Here is an 18,694-nt window from a genome sequence, read left to right as displayed (position 1 = left end):
TAATTTTGAAATATTTATCCAAAAAGACAATAACTAAGAAAAATATTAAATTAACAAAACATTAATTATCAGAACTTTTGCTTGTGTAAAAAAAAATATTATAATAGTATTTGCAAATTAATTACTTAATTGATAAAGCACAAAAAAATATTGTATATTGACATAGAATTATTTGCAATACGCGAGACTTATTTTTTGTAAAATCAAAAATACATTTTACCTCAAAATAAATCAAAATAGGTAGTGCAATAAATATCGAAAAAAAATATTTTGTATATGTAATTATGAAGTAAGAAAAGAGATCTATCTCTAAATTGTATAAAATAGAACAAGGAAGAGATTCATATGCCATCGTAACTGAACCGATGCACAAAAGGGATTGAAAGAAATATTACAATCTGAAACAGTTACAAATGTACGCAAAATGTATCTTGAATATATGTCACAATTGACATGTAGACATTTAAAAAAATGTATAATATAGCATTACATAATTAAGCAAATATAAAAATTGGGATAGCAAGATAAGAGAATATTCTATGCGATATTTGAAATTTTGCACAAAATATTCGCATATATTTGAGAGTTATGTTGTATAGTTGTTATAATTTCGTTAATTGACGGTTGTATCCGAGAAATATATTCCTCAAAATATAATCTGATAACTTATAAAATTTTTTCAGTGCATCTTATTTTTTGTATCGTGAAAGTAGAGATATGCTTAAATTTTTTGCGGATTAAGTTGCGAGAATATATTGTACAAAATACTTACAAAGATAAAGATTAAAATATTTCGGTAAGAAGCTCAGATACGGTATTTAAGCAAAACTGGCATTTTGCGGAAAATATCAAGCCTTTTGCTAACGATAAAATATGAATTAACTTAATTTGATATATATTGCAAAATAAATTAGAGAGAGTAATATTTGCAAAGAAAATTTATGTATGCTAGTATCATAATATAGTGTCTTTTGTAATAATAATTGCAGAGATTAAATTTTCAAGTATGAAATACTTAAAGCAATATCTCACATACGTCCTCATCAAGAACAAATAAAATTTTTACAAAATCGTGTGATTTAAATAATTAAAATAATGAACAACTTTGCACAATTTGTTGCCAAATATTAGCATAAATGTGAAAATAATGAATATTGCATTATAACAAGATTTTTGCAAAATGATTATAATATCAATTAAAATATTACCATTCATTTTTATACTTATGTCAATTATCAAGCTGTTTAGTATTTTTACTTTAACGGCAATATTTTTAATATTATTGGAGTAATTCACGCTTGAAAGTTTAAACTATCTAAAAAATATGAGCAGAAAGCAATTTTTTTTGGATTTAAATGGAGATTATTGATTAAGACGATAATTGATAAAGACGCAAGCTAAAAAAAGGATCAATCGCCGCTCTGTTAAGTAACGCGACTAGATTACGAATATTAATAACCGTCCTATTAAGATATTTTTCGCGCGACCAAGAGGAAATTATAAAGGTGAAAGGTACGTTCAGCGAAGTGAACTGAAATCATGAGATGTTCTGCGTAAGTTCATTGTTGAAAAAAAGGTCATGAAAATATGCTTAGTGAGTATCTCACGAATGTTCCGCGCAAATGTATGCGTGAAATTTTGTATTTTGACATTTTAATGCGAGAAATCCATATACTACTTCTATCAGTTTTATCTCCTTTGTATAAATGTTCATGTAATGTTTATCGTCGATAAACGTGCAACATGCAAGAAAGAAAAATACAATTAATTTCTCAAAGCATCCGAAATATAGAGATTTAGTTAGAGATTTCACTATATGCGTTTAGAAAATAAGACCCAAATTTTTTCAGAAAATTTCTTTAAAATAATTATATAAATCAAAAGAAAAATATATACACATAGCAGGAAAGATACAATTTCGTGGAAAAATCATAATAAAATATAAAAAAGTATTGAAATTAGATTAAAATCCAAATAGATGTCTAAGATTTAAACGATTCAAAAGACAGGCTGCAAAGTTATATCTAGAAGATCTTGCACGTTTATCGACGATATACAAATGTAATTTTGTTATAACTATTGCAGCAAACATTCTCTTCTGTGTCCATAAAACTTTGCGCATAATCTCAACAGATTTCTCTTGGAGTAGACCTATTAAACTTTTTACTCGTATCTTACTTAAGCTTCTTCCGCACCCATAATTTATATCCGAAACACATACTCTAAATGATGATCGAATATAATTCAGTCTATATTTAAATATTTACAATGGACCAAAAATCGATCAATCTTTAGAATTTCGATCTGCATAAGAGATTGATCGACAAAAGCTGTTAACCTGATCTTAAAAAGATTGTAACAAAATCGTTTTTTGCATGAAAATGGGACAATGACGTTTAGCAATTAATACGAATAATAATCAATTTTTTTCCGGAATCTATTTCGAGTACCTTCTAATTAGAACGGATAATGTACACAGAAAGGCATACAAATATAATTATTATCTTCAATTGTTAATTTATCGGAATTTTTGCAACGATACAATATATCTCTTATGTATACGAGTACTCACTTTTAATCTGCTCACTTTGTATCGTCGCATAGAAGTCAAAGACACGCTCCACCCTTCTTCTCGAAGTCTGCGAGAAGTGTTGTGTATATATAAGCATCCTCTTCCTAATTTCCTTAAGCTTAATCTCGCGCGCAAACAAGCGGAATGGCCGGGTAATGATGTCCCTGTAAATAATTAATGCCGTAACCTTCAATGTAGTTAGGTATGTTTTCCCAGATGATACTGTATACGTTATCGGTAATCGGCGCGATATCGTGTGTATCTATATATTATAGATTGTATTAGAAATTCTCTACTACTTCTGAGATACCCTTTGAAAACTGTACGCACAGTTTAAAAGTTTACCTAATATTTTTTATTCAAGAATAATATTATATTTTATATTATTATATTCATATTTTACACATTTTACTTATATATATATATATATATATATATATACGCACACACACACACATACACATATATACATACATATATACATATATACACACATACATATATAAATTTATCTTACTTATAATAATAATTTTATTCGTCGACATATCCTCATTATTTTTATGCGTTAATGAGAGATATTCAATCTGTTCTGCTTTCAATCATATAATTTACTATATTAATGTTTCAATTTTTCGGTTTGTCGCATAAATTAGATTGAACATTTACATGTTTCCATCGTACTTATAAAAAATCGCACGATATCAGGCGGACCGGAATCGATAATATTATAAGACAATTGATTTTGTTTATTAACAAAGTTAAATACATATACACTTTGAAACTAAAAGCAGGATTAGAATTCCTATTCCTGAATTTTTTAAATAAAGATAAACATTTTCTCTTAAAAAAAAAATTGCGGTATATATCGTTGCAAGAAATAAGATGTTAATATCTCCAATTTCATATTTGATCACTGATTCCATAGTAATCCTGCAGATTAAAACCTTTTTGATGTAAAAAGATGAAAAATTGTACAATCGAAAAATGCAGCCCAAGACATTTCTTTTGCGCTAGAATATTTTCCGAATACTACAAATAAAAAAAAATTCGTTTTAAAATAAAACTGATCTACAGAGGATAGCAAATGGTTTTATTAGGTCGCAATTTATTTTCTAAATCAAATAATTGTAAACAATTCCGGAGTCGCTTGACTTACCGCAAATAATAGATATATCGTAGATGAAACAGACAAAGCACAATATGTTTCTATGACCAATCTCTAAGTATCTCACAGTTTTTTCAAGTGTAAGCACTTCATTCGCAATTCTTTGTTTTGTCAAAGTGCATGCTACTTTGACAACTTGAATATTTTTGCAATCGCGCAAATCTAATTAGTTAATAGAACTGTGCGTTCGACATTATTCAGTTGCAATTGCGGCTTAATCGTAATAAAAAAGCACTTGCATTTGTGATTTGCTTGAAGTATATATTTTCCACTTTCACCTATCCACTCCATTATCACTCTCTAGATTTAATTAAAAATGCAGCACCTGTTACCGTATAATCTATAACTTATTGCAACCAATCATATTTAGTATACATAAATATTACTGTATTTTTCACTTGATATCTACACAATTTAACATCCTCCTGTTGTCACAACTTCACTGAATATTGTACTTCAACATTGATTGGCGACCAACTCATTTACCTTTTACCATACAATGTCACAAAAGACGATTATAATTGGTTATTAATTAAAAAACTTGTGTGTATGTGTGTAATATTATCCCAAAATATATCAAAAAAGAAAAACGGATTTGATTACAAAATTGATTATTTTGTAAAAAAGAAATTAATTTTGATTATATTTCATTTACATTAAAAGAAAGTCTCACTATATCAAATATTATTAAAGAAACTTTATATACTTTGTAGAAATCTTGAATATAAAATTTACGCACTAAAGAGAATCTTGCAACATGGATTTTGTTAGAGTAAAAAAGTGAAAATGGAAAATTACTCTGATAGATAAATATTACACATGTCACTACAAACATTGAGTTTCTCTTTCTTTCTTATTCTTCTCTCTCTTCAATAATAAATAACCCATATGTGTGTATGTGTGTGTGTGTCATGTGTATAAATAAAAATAAAGAGATAAATTACTACCTATTGCTTTTATATATGCTATACAAACATTAATATTGATCCTATGAAGAAATAGTGGTAACATTCGAGTTCGTGTCGGAATTGCATTCATTGTCTGTTCCATGGAATAGGTATTTGAAATACTGGACATATGGCTGACAATGTTCTCCTCTTGTAAAAGCCGTGGTATTGTGCAATCTCAAATTGCGTTGTTCAAAGAACTTGAAAACCGAATGAAAAAGTGTCGCATCGTCAGTAGCTTTCGCCGCCTCTAAGAATTTTCTTGCAGATATCTGATCTACCATCCCAACTGAACGAATGTATCTAAAAAATGTAGACATATTATTATATCCAAATGTCATCTCGAATTCAAGATATAACCTTCCAAATTACCGCAAGGCAGCCAAAATATGTCCTTTAGATAAGAGCACTTCAATTATCTCTTCATGTGCGTTGCCCAATCGCTTCAGCATATCCAATGCCAACTGATGTGCTGCCGGATACAAGTTCTCCAAAGAAAGTAGCAAGCAGGCTAAAGGCTTCGAATCAGCGACCACGTGATATTGTAACAATTGATGGAGCTGATAGTAAGCCTTTCGATGTACCAGCGTTGTGATGATCAATTCGTGCAAGTAATGTTGCACCGGTATTCCATGTTCAGCTAATGATCTATATGAAATCCGATACAATTATAAAAAATAAAATAAACTGAATTTATTCTGAGTTATCAGCTATTATAATTTTTATATACCTGATATATTCAAGCAGAACCCATATTATCATCTTTGGGTCTATTGTGTCTTCAGGAAATTTGGATAATATATGACTGTACATGTCGCTTTGATCGAGTAATAATTTATACTTAAAATTTTCAGCCACTATTGTTATATTTTTTACATTATTTTGCAAAGGTGTTCCCATCTGAAATTGATAAATAAATAATATGGATAATATATTGTGTTCTAATTATCATATGCAAAAAGAATTCAATTTAGTATTACCTGATTTTGTATTTCGCTTTCTAGATAATTTCTGTATACAAAATTAAGTTTATCAAATATAGTTGGCATCTCCATTAAGCTTACAGGTAACTGCGTCATAAGACTCTGCAAGACTTGTATTAATATCTGCTTAGCATTCGACCGCTGCATTAAAAATTCTACAAGGAGTACTTTATCTGTAATTAATTTCACCAAAGCTTCCAATCTGAGCTCGATATACCTGTATTGATATTAATAAATAAAAAAACTCGTACATCAATATACAAATAATTCAAAATAAGAAGCATTAAATACAAACATACCATAAACAACCCAACTTTACATCAATTATTATATTTGGTTGAAAAACAACCCAATTAGGAGAATCTATGTAATATTAAGACTCAATACATTTAGATCATTAAGATAATTTTGTTATAAATATTTAAATATTATACTTAAATCCTCATAAACATAAGATATATATTTAAATGAAAGGATACATAACTGACATGGCTGATACATCTGATCGGATAAGGTTGTACCCGGTACTTTAAGATTAAATGGTTTAATTGGTTTTGCCATAGTTACACTGGTATGATGCATTACTGTCCCATCACTCACCCCAGACAACATGATATCAAATATCATTGATGTCTATATAAAAGTACACAGTTAAACTCTGCTATTCTAAATAAATTTATTTATATTGAATGGTAATATAATATAATAGTAATACCTTTGATGCTTGATGATGAACAATGATGAGATTATCAACAACATTTATAGCAAATCTGCCACTAACATCCAATTTTAACATATGACTCTTTTTGATAGTCATCATCCTGCACAAGAAGACAATTATAATATAATATATATTGACGTAGATATTGACTATTACATTTAAAGTAATAGAAAGCAAATCTTACTTATGTACAGTATAAATGTATACAAATGCTGTTCCCATTGAGCGGTTAGCTCCTGGTTGATGCCTTAACAAAATTATACAAGGCGTTCCATATAATACAGCCAATGCAACATCTCTTTCAGAAACAGCCAGTTTCCCTGGTTTCGTTATACTATGCTCAACTGAAATATATCACAGATGCAAAAATAATTTGTCTGACTTAAATATACTTAAACATATTTGTTGTCTCTTACTAACTTTCGAACTTAGTTAATTTATGAAGATTCCCAGGTGTAACATTCAATGCTTGTATTTGATTACCAACTGTGCCAGATGATAATAATACTAAATAACTTTTAGGGCAGAATACAAACCAATTTACCCCTAAACTTAAGCACTTTAGTGCTTTAATAGTACGTTTCTCTGGATTAACCTGAAACAACAGCATTGACTTTGATATTGACTAATATAATTCTCTAATTAATAGAAAGGAAAAAGTATAAAAACTTCTTACATGAAACAATTCTACACCATGATCCGTGACTACAAGTATTTCAGTGCCATGTGTCCAAACAAAACCCAATATTGTGGCGTTCTTTCCTTTGCATGGCTGAGAGTACTCAACATGATCCAAGCCGGATACAGAGGAATAATTGACAAATTCCACTGATGAATTAGTGCGTTGAATCGCAAGAACGTTCATATCAGGAGAGAACTTGATAGATATTACCGGGCCTCTGTCCTCCATCCGAAAACTTAAGTTCTGGTCCGGGCCCTTAACGAGCACTCCTGTAACACCACCTGAGCGAACTGCAAATACCTGTGTGCAGATTAATTTTTATCATATCAGAAATAGAGATAAAAAATTTTTCATCAACTGAGAAAATCGACTAACTTGCTGTTTCGAATCATCGAAAAACACATTCGTGAGGCAGCTGACTGATTCGAACCTGATAGGATCAGCAGACAACTCCAGATAATAATCGTCGCTCTGCCCCCGATCGTCAGCTTCCATGTCTGGCATGTCTGGCATATCTGATCATCTGATCCAAATCCAAACGCTTGACAGTTCTCGGGACTGCACTAGGGATAAAATTCTAACGCAGTGTTACCAATATAAGAATTAAAAAATCTCTCCTTAATTCCTGTTTTTCTCTACATAGATCTATTTACAGGGTGCGTTCCGTTTCACGCATTGAGCGCATAGATCGCCTGGAAATCTATAATATATGTTACGTGAACTATAGATTTCCAGGCGATCTATGCGCTCAATGCGTGAAACGGAACGCACCCACATATTGCTTGCATTTTCTATACTCAAATTCTTTGATTTCTCCTTCCAACGCTGAAATATATATTCACAGACGCGAACAAAGTTTTATGTTTATAAAAGCTATAAAAAAAATCGGAATCGATTATAAATGTAGAAATAAAAAGAGAAAACGGAGAATCTGAATAGTAAAAAATGCAAACAAAACGAACCTATTGTGTTCTAGATGCAGAATGTTTCAATACATAATTAAAGATTAAAATAAATAAAAAATGATTCATCAAATTGCATTTATTGTGTTGCATTTAAACTTAAACTATACCTAAAAATTCATAAAACTATTGGAAAAAACTATTCTTTTCCTAATACATAATTTCGTCAATGAAATAATAGTGCAATTTTCAACTTTGATGTTATTTTAAACACATATTTTTATACAAAACAATAAAATTTATAAAAACTTCGACATATTGAAAAAGGCATTTATAAATGGCATTATAATTTATAAAATTGTTGTAATATATATATCTTTGTATTGTAAGATCTACTTTTTTTGGAAAAAGCTAGTAATGCTTTTAGATCCTGCAGCTGCTCTTTGTCTAGCTAATTCCTTTTTACCAGGAGCAATGTTTTTCTGTACCTATAAAAGAAAATTTACAGATATTTAAATTGCATAATCTTGTTTAAAAACATGATGTTGCGAAAATCGTCTATAGACTTTGCAACGCCTTATAATTGTAAATAAAAGCAGATATGCTGCAATCTTAAAATAGAAAAAAATTGTTGATAAATTTTAGTTGCAAATTGATATTTATTATTAGTTATTATAACTATAAAATAACTGACCTTTTCAGGTTTACTTAATAAGTTCTTTGTCTTTGCTTTCAGTGGGCTTTCTTCAAAGGAATCTCTTTTAAGTTTTTTCTCATTAGTTACATTTTTAGGACTATCTAGTTTGCGTTTTTTACTATCTATTTCATCGGATATATTCAAATGTTGTGCCAGTTTCTGTGAGAGATCTTCAGCAAGATATTCAGATACAATTCCATGCGCATATTTCAAATATTCTATAAAAAAAAATATGTTTTAATGTTGTATATAAAATATATTTTATTAATAAAGTAGTTTTTCTTATAGATAATAATTTCAAGAAAATCGATTTTGATTTTGTCACATTATTCAATTAAAATATAACAGACATTGAGAAATTTTCAAATGTTTAATCTTATTCAGTTCATTATATTTTTTTTATTAAATATTGTAATCGTAATTTATAATTATCTTGTTTTTTTACCTGTCTCTGTGCCAATTTCATATTTAGTACTCTTAACATAAGTAGCACTCATAGCACCTTGAGACACGTGAACTCCTTTTTGCTCCAATAAACGTGCCACCTTTTCTACTTTTTCCTTCAACCACTTTAATGATTTGTCTTCATTAAACTTGAAAGCTTGTAATGATTTATCTCCTTTACAATCAGCAACTAACCCCAATTTCAAATTTTCACATTGTGCAAGGCGATATGTTTCTGGAAAATCCTCGTCCCAGAGACATTGCTCTAAAGGTTGCGCCAGTTGTGACTATAAAATATTCATTTTTTTACATTTAAATACTAGATATTAATAATGTCTACATAAAGACATTAATTTTAAATAATTTTACTAATTAAAGTCCTATATTTACCTTTCTTAGGTACGGCAAAACTAAAAAGATTGGATCAATTGATGTTGACAAGTACAACTTGCCATCAGATTTGACATTATTGTCAATGAACCAAGACCTTTTAGTTTCGTCAAAGATTAAAACTTCTTGCACTGTGAGATTACCAGGACTGAATACAAATATAGTTGGCTTATTAGAGGCTGGATGTCTAAGTTTCACAATCTCTGATTGAGCCACATTTGAGCTGTCCAGGCTATCTCCTAAAAAATATAAACATATTTTTATATATATAAATATACAGCTTAGAAACTATTTGTATATGTGACAAGTACGATTTGCCAGAGAGAATATTAATTAATCGCAACAATAATAACCAAACAACAATAAATTGTTCATAATCTAGTAGTTTACCTTTCATAAGAAATACCCATGTGTTTATCGATGAATGACAATTTATTGTCTTGGTGCACTTTTGCGATGATCCTTTAGCGCGCGGAATTTTCCCGCGCGTTGTACGTTGCATTATTTCCTACAAGAGATGCGTTCCGCTCGAGGTGTGCAACTTCAAGAGTAAATCTCAGATGTATAGAACTTAATATACGCGTATTAAATCCAAAACATTCTTGGAGACGAAATCCGATTATGTGTATGGAGCAATATCGAGCAAATAAAGTTGCCGTTATAGGTTATACGTTAAACGATCACAAATTACAAGCTATAAAGCGTTTCTGTTCCTAGATCCTGTTCTATCATTTATACAAATCATCCTTCATTCGTAATTTTGAAAAATTATCAGTATTGCACAAAACAAGGTGTGATTATTAATTTATTTATTGATTGCATGCACGAGCTGGAACGTGGAACGCCAGGAGGCCAGGATCCAAAATCCAAATGTGATTTTGTGGTTGACTGTTGAATGTGACTGGTTGATATGACACGCACACACACATACGCACGCGCAAGTAATATAAATATTATTAATTGATCTATTTATTTACACGTGCAATTGCATATGTTAAAATCATATTTTGTCATGATAAGTTTACAATCAATGCATACAAATATGTGAACTAAACATTGTCATAATAATATACATAAAAATACTGCATATTATCCTAAAAATATAAAACCACATACAACAACAAAAAAAGAAAAAAAGAGTATAGAATATATATACTTATAACTTCTTATAAATTTTATTTTTTTATGAAAAATAAAATTATATATACATAATATCACAATTTCCTCTTCTTCTTTTGTTGTATTGGATTCTTAAATAGAAAAGCTGGAAATACATAGACAAGATAGTTAATGTTGAAAAAAAGTAGGACTGACTAGATATGTCAAGCTTTAAATACAAAACAATCTTATATAAAATTCTTTATACGAAATACATTGGTGAATTTATCATTTTTTTATTAAATTCTTGCTGTATCATCTCTAAATTAACTAAATTACGTCTGCAAATAGAAAAATATTGCCATAAGTTACTAATGTCATAATTGATGACCAATTTATATTGTGATCAATTGCTTACCCTTGTATTAAAACTTTTGCACGATATGCTGCCAAATGGGCGTAGTAAGTCGGCGCTGGATAACTAACTGTTTTTGTACACCGTGCGTACATATGACATAGATAATATGTCAATTCTTCTATGTCATCTTCAGTGTAATTAGATTCTTTCCATATACATCTGTATTTGGTAGGCCTTGCAGTACCCTATATATGTAGCATTGACAGTATTAGTTTATTAAACTATATAGTTTATTAAACTATATTTAATGATCAAAAAAATAAATGTTTTTATTGCATAAAATTGTGGTTACTCTGACATACTTAATTATAATGTTTTTTAAAATAGATTATTATAATTATTACAACTGTTTACATTAAGAGTTAATTATTAATCAATTATTATTATGAGAAAAGTTTTCTATCAGTATATTTCTTTCTAACATTGAAATATATAATTATATAAACAAATATATTTTTGTAACCAATAACATTACTTTAATGCTCTCGTGTGAGACGAGATAAAAATCGATGTGATCTGGGTGAGTAATGTCAGTGTCGACAATCGTGCCCGCTTCTACATTTTGTGGCTTTCTGTTGCTCTTTAACATCTGATCGTCTATGGGGAAAAAACGCACGTGATGTCTCTTCTGGACAACTAAACAGGTAATTTGAATATCAGCCTTATGTGCCTTACACGCACGTTTAATAGCTTGTATTTCGTAATATATGACTTGTGGGAATTGTCCTTCGCTAACTCCATCTCTATACATTAAAATATAAATATGCAATTGTAAATATATATAACAGGAAACATGATATTTTAATGTTTTAATAATATTACATATATATTGAATACGAAATTACACACCGATAATAGATGATTCTCTCTGGTAGACACAATGTTTTTTCTCGATAAATTACCAGTTGAAATTTTATTATTTCTTCAAGATCTAAGATTATTTCTTCCCTGGGTTGTAGAAGTTTATGCACAACATTATACTGGGAACCGAACATATCACAACTTGCAGTAACCTAAATTAATAGTATTTCCATTAATGCATGTATATTCACACAAATGTTTAATAATTATGCTTACTGCTGCAATAGAAGGTGTATTCTCATCATGAGATGGATGAGTTACATCAGCACCCACAAGCATACAAACGTTATTAAAACATTTTGGTCTGATAAAGATAAAAAATAAAAAAAATTTTTTTTTCGAGATTGTTAAAAAGTATATCTTTGTAAAATAGTAAGGTACAAATATTACTCACCTCGTATAGAGTATATGGTTAATGCCGTTTAATTTCGTGTTTATTTTTAATAGAATATTTCTTATTGTTGTTGTGCTCTTGTTATCTTCACAGATATTCTGATATTTTATACATTGTGTCAAGACACCTAGTTCCAACTCGGTAATCTGTTTAATCTTGTCTGAGAGAGAGAGAGACATAAATAATTTTAAATTAATTTATTTAGAATTAAAAAATATTAAAAATACTGTATACTCACTGTATATTGTGTCTGGGGAATTTGATATGACTACTATTATCAGTTTTAATGCCTTATTATTCTCAAAATAGTTTCTGATTTCTTCTGTTTTTTCCGGGTCTAAACTTTTGAAATTTTTAGTATTGGGCCTTTCTATCTCCATACCAACAAATTTCGCTGAACACACAAAAAAAGAAATTAATATAAAAGTAATATATATAATGCAATATACATAATTAAAAATAGCAGTTTTTCGAATATTTAAATTTACAGTTGCACGAATTAACATATATTTTTTTTCGGATTGTAGCTATTAAGTATATTATTTGTACAATGTATTTTTAGGAATGTCACATAACACAAAACTTTAACATTTTAACTTATTTTTCATATACTTTACCAATCCTTATTAAATTTTCCATAAATACACACATATTATGATGTGCGACAAATTTGTGAGATTTATCCAAATTGATAATAGTCCATTCGTCATTTTTTAATTTCATAGGTTGCATAAATTTTTTCATATACCATTTTCCGTTATTTACAGGCACTTCTGCATCAGCATATTTTAATATCGGAGCTTTTAAGATTCTAGCATCCACTTTTTCCATTTCTGTGTTGACAGACAATCGAAACTCTTGCCTCATAGTAGGATCAATATTTACATTGATTTTATTAAACTACAAATAAACAGAAAATAAATTATAATGTAACATTTTTTATATAACGATATTAAACTTGCTTTACCGCTTCTTTTATCCTTTGGCGACGTTTAAGTGCACTCTCTGCTGCTACTGTAATCATTTTAGAAGTTTGTATCTTGTTCAACTTTTTGACAGACTGACCAGCCATAACAGTACATAACTATAAAGATTTGAGCGATAGTTTAATTAGTATTACTAGATCATTTGTAGCAAATATAAAAGCGGCTTACGCACTTCGGCAGGCAAATAAATTTCGTTTCCTTGTGCGCCTACCGAAAGACAAGGTAAATTGGGATCACGCAAGATGTACTTATAACGATTCTCAAAATATTTTCTTATTGTGATATCAGATCCCTTATAAGGAAATTTATGTTCATTAGCATTTGGACCTAATCCATTTAAGTGATATGTCCGGGGCTTCAAACGAGATCGACTATCAGATTGTTGGGGCACTTCGTAAATCACTTTTAAACCCTTCAAAAATTTAGCAATAGCTTTATTATTATTTTCTTTATTCTCAGTATTCCTTTTCATTTCTGAATCAAGTTCATTTATTAAGTCGGCAACCTTCTGAGGCGTGATGAATCCTTTATGAACAACTAAATAAAGAGAAAAAAATATAAAAAATATTACATATAAATCAACAAAGATATTTAATGTAGACACAGTTTACACCTTTAAATTCTTGTAAAAGCTTTAACAATGTGTTTAGATTTGCTAATTAATGATACTTTACCATCTACATTTAAATACATTTGCCAGCCAAGTACGGCGGATAAAAATCCGCCGCGTGCTGAACTTAAACCACCAGTTAAATTAGTTAGTGTTTCTTTTATACCAAGATCCCAGAACAATGATCTTCCAATCTATAATAATACATAACATTTTATATTCTATCGCTAGTATATTTTATGTCATATATATTTGTGTTTACACACGCGCGCATATACACATATATATATATATACCTGTGTGTGTGTTAAAGAATGGTGTGTGCATATAATATTGTTTGACTGTATTTTTCCGTTCATAAATTTATTATATATATATATCTTCTTTATTAAATTCTATTGTAATTCTATTGTCTAAAATATAAATATAAATTTATGAACAGGAAAATAATTCAAACAATATTATATGCACGTACCATTCTTTAACATATAAATATATAATTAATTTATTATGAATCATTTACTTATTATATTAATATAAAAATTAATATATAAATTACATTCATAATTACTATAAAATTACTATTAATTGCTTACATTTACATATTGTGATTCGGGTCCATGACGCATGATGATATCTAGAACTTGTATACCAGTTTGATCTCTGTCAACCTCATCAAGACCAGGTTGTAAATTTTTCATCCAGCTAAGGTCGATATTAGCTACTTTATGTAAGATAATTTTAAATATCTTCACATGTTTATCACATTGTTTATCACATTGTTTATTACATTGTTTTTTATAATCCTGGATTTTAATATCAGTTTCCAACTATGCAAAATAATGAAAAAATTTATCTTATTTTTTTATGGTTAAAAGAAATGAAAAATTTATTTTGTAATTCCTATTTATTCTATAATTAGTGATGGAATAAATTCTTTAATTTATTAATATGTATATAATAGATTGCATTATTATTAAAAAAAAATATTTACATGTTATATGTTATACATCACTTACATGACTGCCAAAAGGAAGATCTTTTGCACTGTATGCATTTTTTCTTCCATCAAATGCCGGATATCTGTTAGTAAAATGTTCACTTCTACATTTTTCAAAAACTTTTCTATATAAAGCTTTAGGAAACTTGCTTGAAACAGTAGATGTAATATCTACATCATAATGAACAGCATTAGTAAAATTTCCATTAAACTTAATTTTAAACATATTTGTCAAAACACTTATATGTGTTCCTTCAGCTTTTTTAACACCTTGCCTTTTCGGTATACAGGCTTGATATTGTTTCATTATGGAAGATATTTTTTGTGTAATTTTTGTTTCTTGAGAAGTTTGCTTTAATGTAAGTTGAGATAGCTGAAAAAAAGAAAAACGAAGAAAAATGAATTGACAAAAATGATATATTAGATCTCAAAATCTATTTATAATCTACTTATAACTATATAAATAATTAACTTTATAACTATATAATATTTAATTGTCTTACCGCAGATATAATATTTTTTGTTGCCTGCTGCTGTTGTTCCATATTGGATTTAGCTCTATCATTATCTTGTTCTACAACTTGTGTTTGTTCATCATAGTTGGCATTATCAATTTCTGCTTCAAAATATTGGTGTGATTGAGTCTGAATTCCTTGCTGTTGTTGGCCCCTCATTCTTTGTTGTTGATCTCTGATTTCATGCTGTTGAGAGAAACTATATTGCTGTTGCTGTTGTAATAAAACTGGAGGTACTTGTTGCCTCAATGTACTTTGCTGTAGGAATGGATTTGCTGGTACTTGATGCAATAGATCCTGTGATATTTGTGGTCGTAATTGTTGAGCCTGTATTACTTGATGTTGTTGAAGTGAGTATTGTGGTACTTGCTGTTGTTGAGGTAGGCTATGTGATATTTGATGTCGTGATTGATTGTATGTGCTTTGCTGTAATCTTGGCCTTGGTGATCTCCATAGGTAGTTTGCTTCTTGTACCGATTGTTGATCTAAATTTAATACTCCATGCGAGTAGTGTGGCTGCCATTCTTGGTTCCGTTCTACATTCTGTGAAGGATATTGATAATATCCTCTTGCATATGGATATGACATATATAAATTTTGTTGCTCTTGAAAATTTGATGTTTGCTGTGGTTGCAATTGATAATGAAAATCTTGTTGTTGATCACCAATGTATGAGCCTGGTATCATATTTTGTTGTTGTAATTGCCATAATGGTAGGCCCCGTGCTTCATCTTGCAAGAAAGATAAATCTGATGGTTGCTGCTGTAGAGATGAATCTGTTGGTGGTTGCTGCTGTAGACGTAAATCTCTTAGTGGTTGCTGCTGTGAATATGAATCTGGTTGTAGTTGCTCTTGAAAATTTGATGTTTGATGTGGTTGAAATTGATAATGAAAGCCTTGTTGTTGATTAACAATATATGAGCCTGGTATTATATTTTGTTGTAGTGATTGCCGCGATTGTAGGCCCCGTGCTTCATCTTGCCGCAAGTGTCGGCCCCTTGCATCATTTTGCCAAAACTGTGATGAAGGTAAATCTGATGGTTGCTGTTGTAGAAATAAATCTGTTGGTGGTTGCTGCTGTAGATGTAAATCTCTTAGTTGTTGCTGCTGTAGACGTAAATCTCTTAGTGGTTGCTGTTGTGGAGATGAATCTGATTGTTGCTGCTGTGGAAATAAATCTAGTGATTCTTGCCGCTGCAAAGATGAATCTGGTGGTAGTTGCTTTGAAGGTAAACCTGATGATATTCATATGCATTTTTATATGTATACATATTTTAAACAGCCTACATTAACTAAGTTTCCAGATTTGCACTTGTCAGTGACATATATTTTAGTTCAACTATTCATTATGAAAAGGTTAAATATGTTTTTCTTTTCAAAAATAAGTATCCCCTTGATTTTGTCTCAGAGTATACATGATAATGACAGCGTGAATACATTACACTTTAAAGATAAAATCAAAACTTCTGTATTGGCTTTTGTTTGTTATTATAACCTTGAAAAGATGTTGTTATCATAACTTTGAAATATGGAACTACTTTTGTAGACTAAATATATTCTAAGAAGTATAGATCCATTATTTATTTCACATAATTTTTATATACTAACGTTTCTTTTTTTTTCTTACCAAATAATGCTAATATGCTATATAAATTATCATTAAAAAACTGTATATGTCAATTATATTGGATGATGCAACTTAGGCGAGTAATCTATAAGCTAAGATAATCTTCATAACGATCGCATATAATTACTTCACGTACCTCTTTTACTCATTTTGTCTTAGTTTATATCCGTCAATATTTCTGAAAAATTGCCTTCCTCAAATTGATTGCCAGTGATACTATCAACGACTTTGCAATTACAGCGTAGTCACAAAGTTTTATTACCGTCTACCGTCTCTGACAATCTTGTCTCTAACTGTCTCGCACAAGAGCTCGCTCTAGACTCTAGAACACTCTGGAATGCTCACATACACAGTTACACAGCACGAACGAAATTCTCCTAATTTTGAAACTATTTCATACATTTCAAACAATTTTCGCGTGTGCGAACTACCAATTACAGTTCGTCCAATAATGCTATTTTAGATTGCGGTCCGAAAGATGCTAGAGATGCTTCGAAGCATAGCATTAACCAATCAGAATAAAGAAGTTGTTACTCTTTTTGTCCTGATTGGTTAATCAAACGCTTCGAAGGATTTCTAGCGTCTTCCCGAACGCAACCTTAATCCAACATGCAGAGGGCGTTTCTGAAGTTTCATCAATTTCCATTGGATTTTGGATTCAGTGGCATTTAGATCGTTCAGGCATTCAGTAATAATCAGCACAAGAATCAATTACTTCTATAATATTTCGTATAATTCTAAATTTCTTGATTATTTACAATTCTTTCAGATTTTTTCTGTAGAATAAAAGCCGCTTAAATTTACACAAGCTGTAATTAATCGCAATTTAAGTAGGGAATTATATATATAATTTGTATAATTTCCATTGTATAAAGAGAAGAAAAAGAAAGTGTTCATGATTTTATAATTATTTAGCAAACATGGGTACGTACTGGCACACTTAAATCTGCAAAATTATTTGAATATTGTATGAAAAAATTTTGACAAATAATACATTTTGAATCAAAAGAAAAGTATAACATTATTACATATTAAGTGCCATGTCAGCTATATTATGGTTCAACAATTTTTCTTAATATCTTGATATATCATTATTAATACTAACCTTTTATTACGTTACAGCTGTTAGCAGTGGAGTCTCATTTGTGTTATCTTCGATATTGACAGTACTACTATTCTCTGGAATGCAAATGTACAAAGTTTGGCTCGGTTCATCACAGTTGGGGACTGTATTGGGAGGATGGGTCGGATCATTATTGTTCATGTGTACATTAACTGCTGTGGGAAATCTTGAAAGTACTTTATTTGGAAAGTCCTTTCAACAGAAATTACTTCCAGAAGGTATGTATAGAAGTAGCATTTACATTATTTACTCAACATGAAGTGAATTACTTAAATTAGTACATATATAAAACATATACATATAAAAACAATTTTTTTAAGCACAGATATTATGCGTAACACTAATGTATTATTATTTTATTACAGTGGTTTTTTCACTGACTTTGAGCCTAATTGCTTCTGCTCTGATTCATCGTGTATCTACCACAACATGTTTAATATTCTCTATGATTGCACTTTATTATATGAATCGTATTTCTCAAGAAACATATGGTGTTTCTATACAAAATCCAGTAGTACATTCTAAGAAACGCAAGTAAATAAGTATAAGAAAATATTAT

General features: G+C 29.6%; 4 protein-coding genes across 7 annotated transcripts; 1 reads left to right on the top strand and 3 right to left on the bottom strand.

Annotated features, from left to right (window-relative positions):
* Nucleotides 1-3,643: 3,643 nt before the first annotated feature.
* On the bottom strand, nucleotides 3,644-7,660 carry LOC115234633 (regulator of MON1-CCZ1 complex). 2 transcript variants are annotated; one of them, XM_029805843.1, is made up of 11 exons: nucleotides 7,446-7,660; nucleotides 7,065-7,370; nucleotides 6,809-6,983; nucleotides 6,573-6,732; nucleotides 6,383-6,488; nucleotides 6,147-6,300; nucleotides 5,967-6,030; nucleotides 5,665-5,884; nucleotides 5,415-5,584; nucleotides 5,057-5,332; nucleotides 3,644-4,973 (listed from the first exon to the last, which is right to left on the bottom strand). In XM_029805843.1, exons 1-11 carry the CDS (start codon nucleotides 7,581-7,583, stop codon nucleotides 4,916-4,918), a joined length of 1,827 nt encoding a protein of 608 aa, XP_029661703.1. In that variant the 5' UTR covers nucleotides 7,584-7,660; the 3' UTR covers nucleotides 3,644-4,915. The 2 variants fall into 2 exon arrangements, with proteins under 2 accessions (XP_029661703.1, XP_029661702.1); XM_029805842.1 differs by having other exon boundaries at nucleotides 3,645-4,987; nucleotides 7,446-7,659.
* A 436-nt stretch (nucleotides 7,661-8,096) lies between these two features.
* Nucleotides 8,097-10,441, bottom strand: LOC115234635 (ribonuclease H2 subunit B). Its single transcript, XM_029805845.1, has 5 exons — nucleotides 9,894-10,441; nucleotides 9,504-9,742; nucleotides 9,115-9,400; nucleotides 8,667-8,887; nucleotides 8,097-8,460 (listed from the first exon to the last, which is right to left on the bottom strand). Exons 1-5 carry the CDS (start codon nucleotides 10,003-10,005, stop codon nucleotides 8,365-8,367), a joined length of 954 nt encoding a protein of 317 aa, XP_029661705.1. The 5' UTR covers nucleotides 10,006-10,441; the 3' UTR covers nucleotides 8,097-8,364.
* Nucleotides 10,442-10,456: 15 nt separating this feature from the next.
* On the bottom strand, nucleotides 10,457-17,452 carry LOC115234632 (protein argonaute-2-like). Of its 3 annotated transcripts, XM_029805839.1 has the most exons (15): nucleotides 17,149-17,446; nucleotides 15,374-16,620; nucleotides 14,890-15,243; nucleotides 14,467-14,700; nucleotides 13,935-14,064; nucleotides 13,433-13,797; nucleotides 13,242-13,358; nucleotides 12,892-13,174; nucleotides 12,513-12,668; nucleotides 12,275-12,434; nucleotides 12,097-12,184; nucleotides 11,869-12,032; nucleotides 11,495-11,762; nucleotides 11,020-11,204; nucleotides 10,457-10,942 (listed from the first exon to the last, which is right to left on the bottom strand). In XM_029805839.1, the coding sequence occupies exons 1-15, from the start codon at nucleotides 17,159-17,161 to the stop codon at nucleotides 10,864-10,866; spliced, it is 3,843 nt and encodes a 1,280-aa protein (XP_029661699.1). In that variant the 5' UTR covers nucleotides 17,162-17,446; the 3' UTR covers nucleotides 10,457-10,863. The 3 variants fall into 3 exon arrangements, 2 of the variants coding, with proteins under 2 accessions (XP_029661699.1, XP_029661701.1); XR_003883944.1 differs by lacking the exons at nucleotides 10,457-10,942; nucleotides 11,020-11,204; nucleotides 12,097-12,184 and having other exon boundaries at nucleotides 11,623-11,762; nucleotides 17,149-17,452; XM_029805841.1 differs by lacking the exons at nucleotides 10,457-10,942; nucleotides 11,020-11,204; nucleotides 11,495-11,762 and having other exon boundaries at nucleotides 11,875-12,032; nucleotides 12,097-12,098; nucleotides 17,149-17,452.
* A 218-nt stretch (nucleotides 17,453-17,670) lies between these two features.
* Nucleotides 17,671-18,688, top strand: LOC115234637 (protein KRTCAP2 homolog). The gene is made up of 3 exons (XM_029805847.1): nucleotides 17,671-17,936; nucleotides 18,135-18,353; nucleotides 18,501-18,688. The coding sequence occupies exons 1-3, from the start codon at nucleotides 17,933-17,935 to the stop codon at nucleotides 18,671-18,673; spliced, it is 396 nt and encodes a 131-aa protein (XP_029661707.1). The 5' UTR covers nucleotides 17,671-17,932; the 3' UTR covers nucleotides 18,674-18,688.
* Nucleotides 18,689-18,694: the final 6 nt, after the last annotated feature.

Source organism: Formica exsecta, unplaced genomic scaffold, assembly GCF_003651465.1.
Source record: "Formica exsecta isolate Colony F162 unplaced genomic scaffold, ASM365146v1 scaffold201, whole genome shotgun sequence".
Lineage (NCBI taxonomy): Eukaryota > Metazoa > Arthropoda > Insecta > Hymenoptera > Formicidae > Formica > Formica exsecta.
This window is presented reverse-complemented; position numbering and strand designations above follow the sequence as displayed.

Excerpts from the sequence above, each read along its gene's own strand:
- LOC115234632 (XM_029805839.1), bottom strand. Across the intron at positions 14,701-14,889 it reads ATCTTCCTTTTGGCAGTCAT|TTGGAAACTGATATTAAAAT; the intron begins GTAAGTGATGTA and ends TATTTTGCATAG. Across the intron at positions 10,943-11,019 it reads GCAAAAGTTTTAATACAAGG|ACGTAATTTAGTTAATTTAG; the intron begins GTAAGCAATTGA and ends TTCTATTTGCAG.
- LOC115234633 (XM_029805842.1), bottom strand. The coding sequence starts at position 7,583 with ATGCCAGACATGCCAGACATGGAAGCTGACGATCGGGGGCAGAGCGAC. Across the intron at positions 7,371-7,445 it reads TCGATGATTCGAAACAGCAA|GTATTTGCAGTTCGCTCAGG; the intron begins GTTAGTCGATTT and ends ATCTGCACACAG. Across the intron at positions 6,031-6,146 it reads GTATCAGCCATGTCAGTTAT|ATTCTCCTAATTGGGTTGTT; the intron begins GTATCCTTTCAT and ends AATATTACATAG.
- LOC115234635 (XM_029805845.1), bottom strand. The coding sequence starts at position 10,005 with ATGCAACGTACAACGCGCGGGAAAATTCCGCGCGCTAAAGGATCATCG. Across the intron at positions 9,401-9,503 it reads TTTTGCCGTACCTAAGAAAG|TCACAACTGGCGCAACCTTT; the intron begins GTAAATATAGGA and ends AATATTTTATAG. Across the intron at positions 8,888-9,114 it reads TGAAATTGGCACAGAGACAG|AATATTTGAAATATGCGCAT; the intron begins GTAAAAAAACAA and ends TTTTTTTTATAG.
- LOC115234637 (XM_029805847.1), top strand. Across the intron at positions 18,354-18,500 it reads ACAGAAATTACTTCCAGAAG|TGGTTTTTTCACTGACTTTG; the intron begins GTATGTATAGAA and ends ATTTTATTACAG.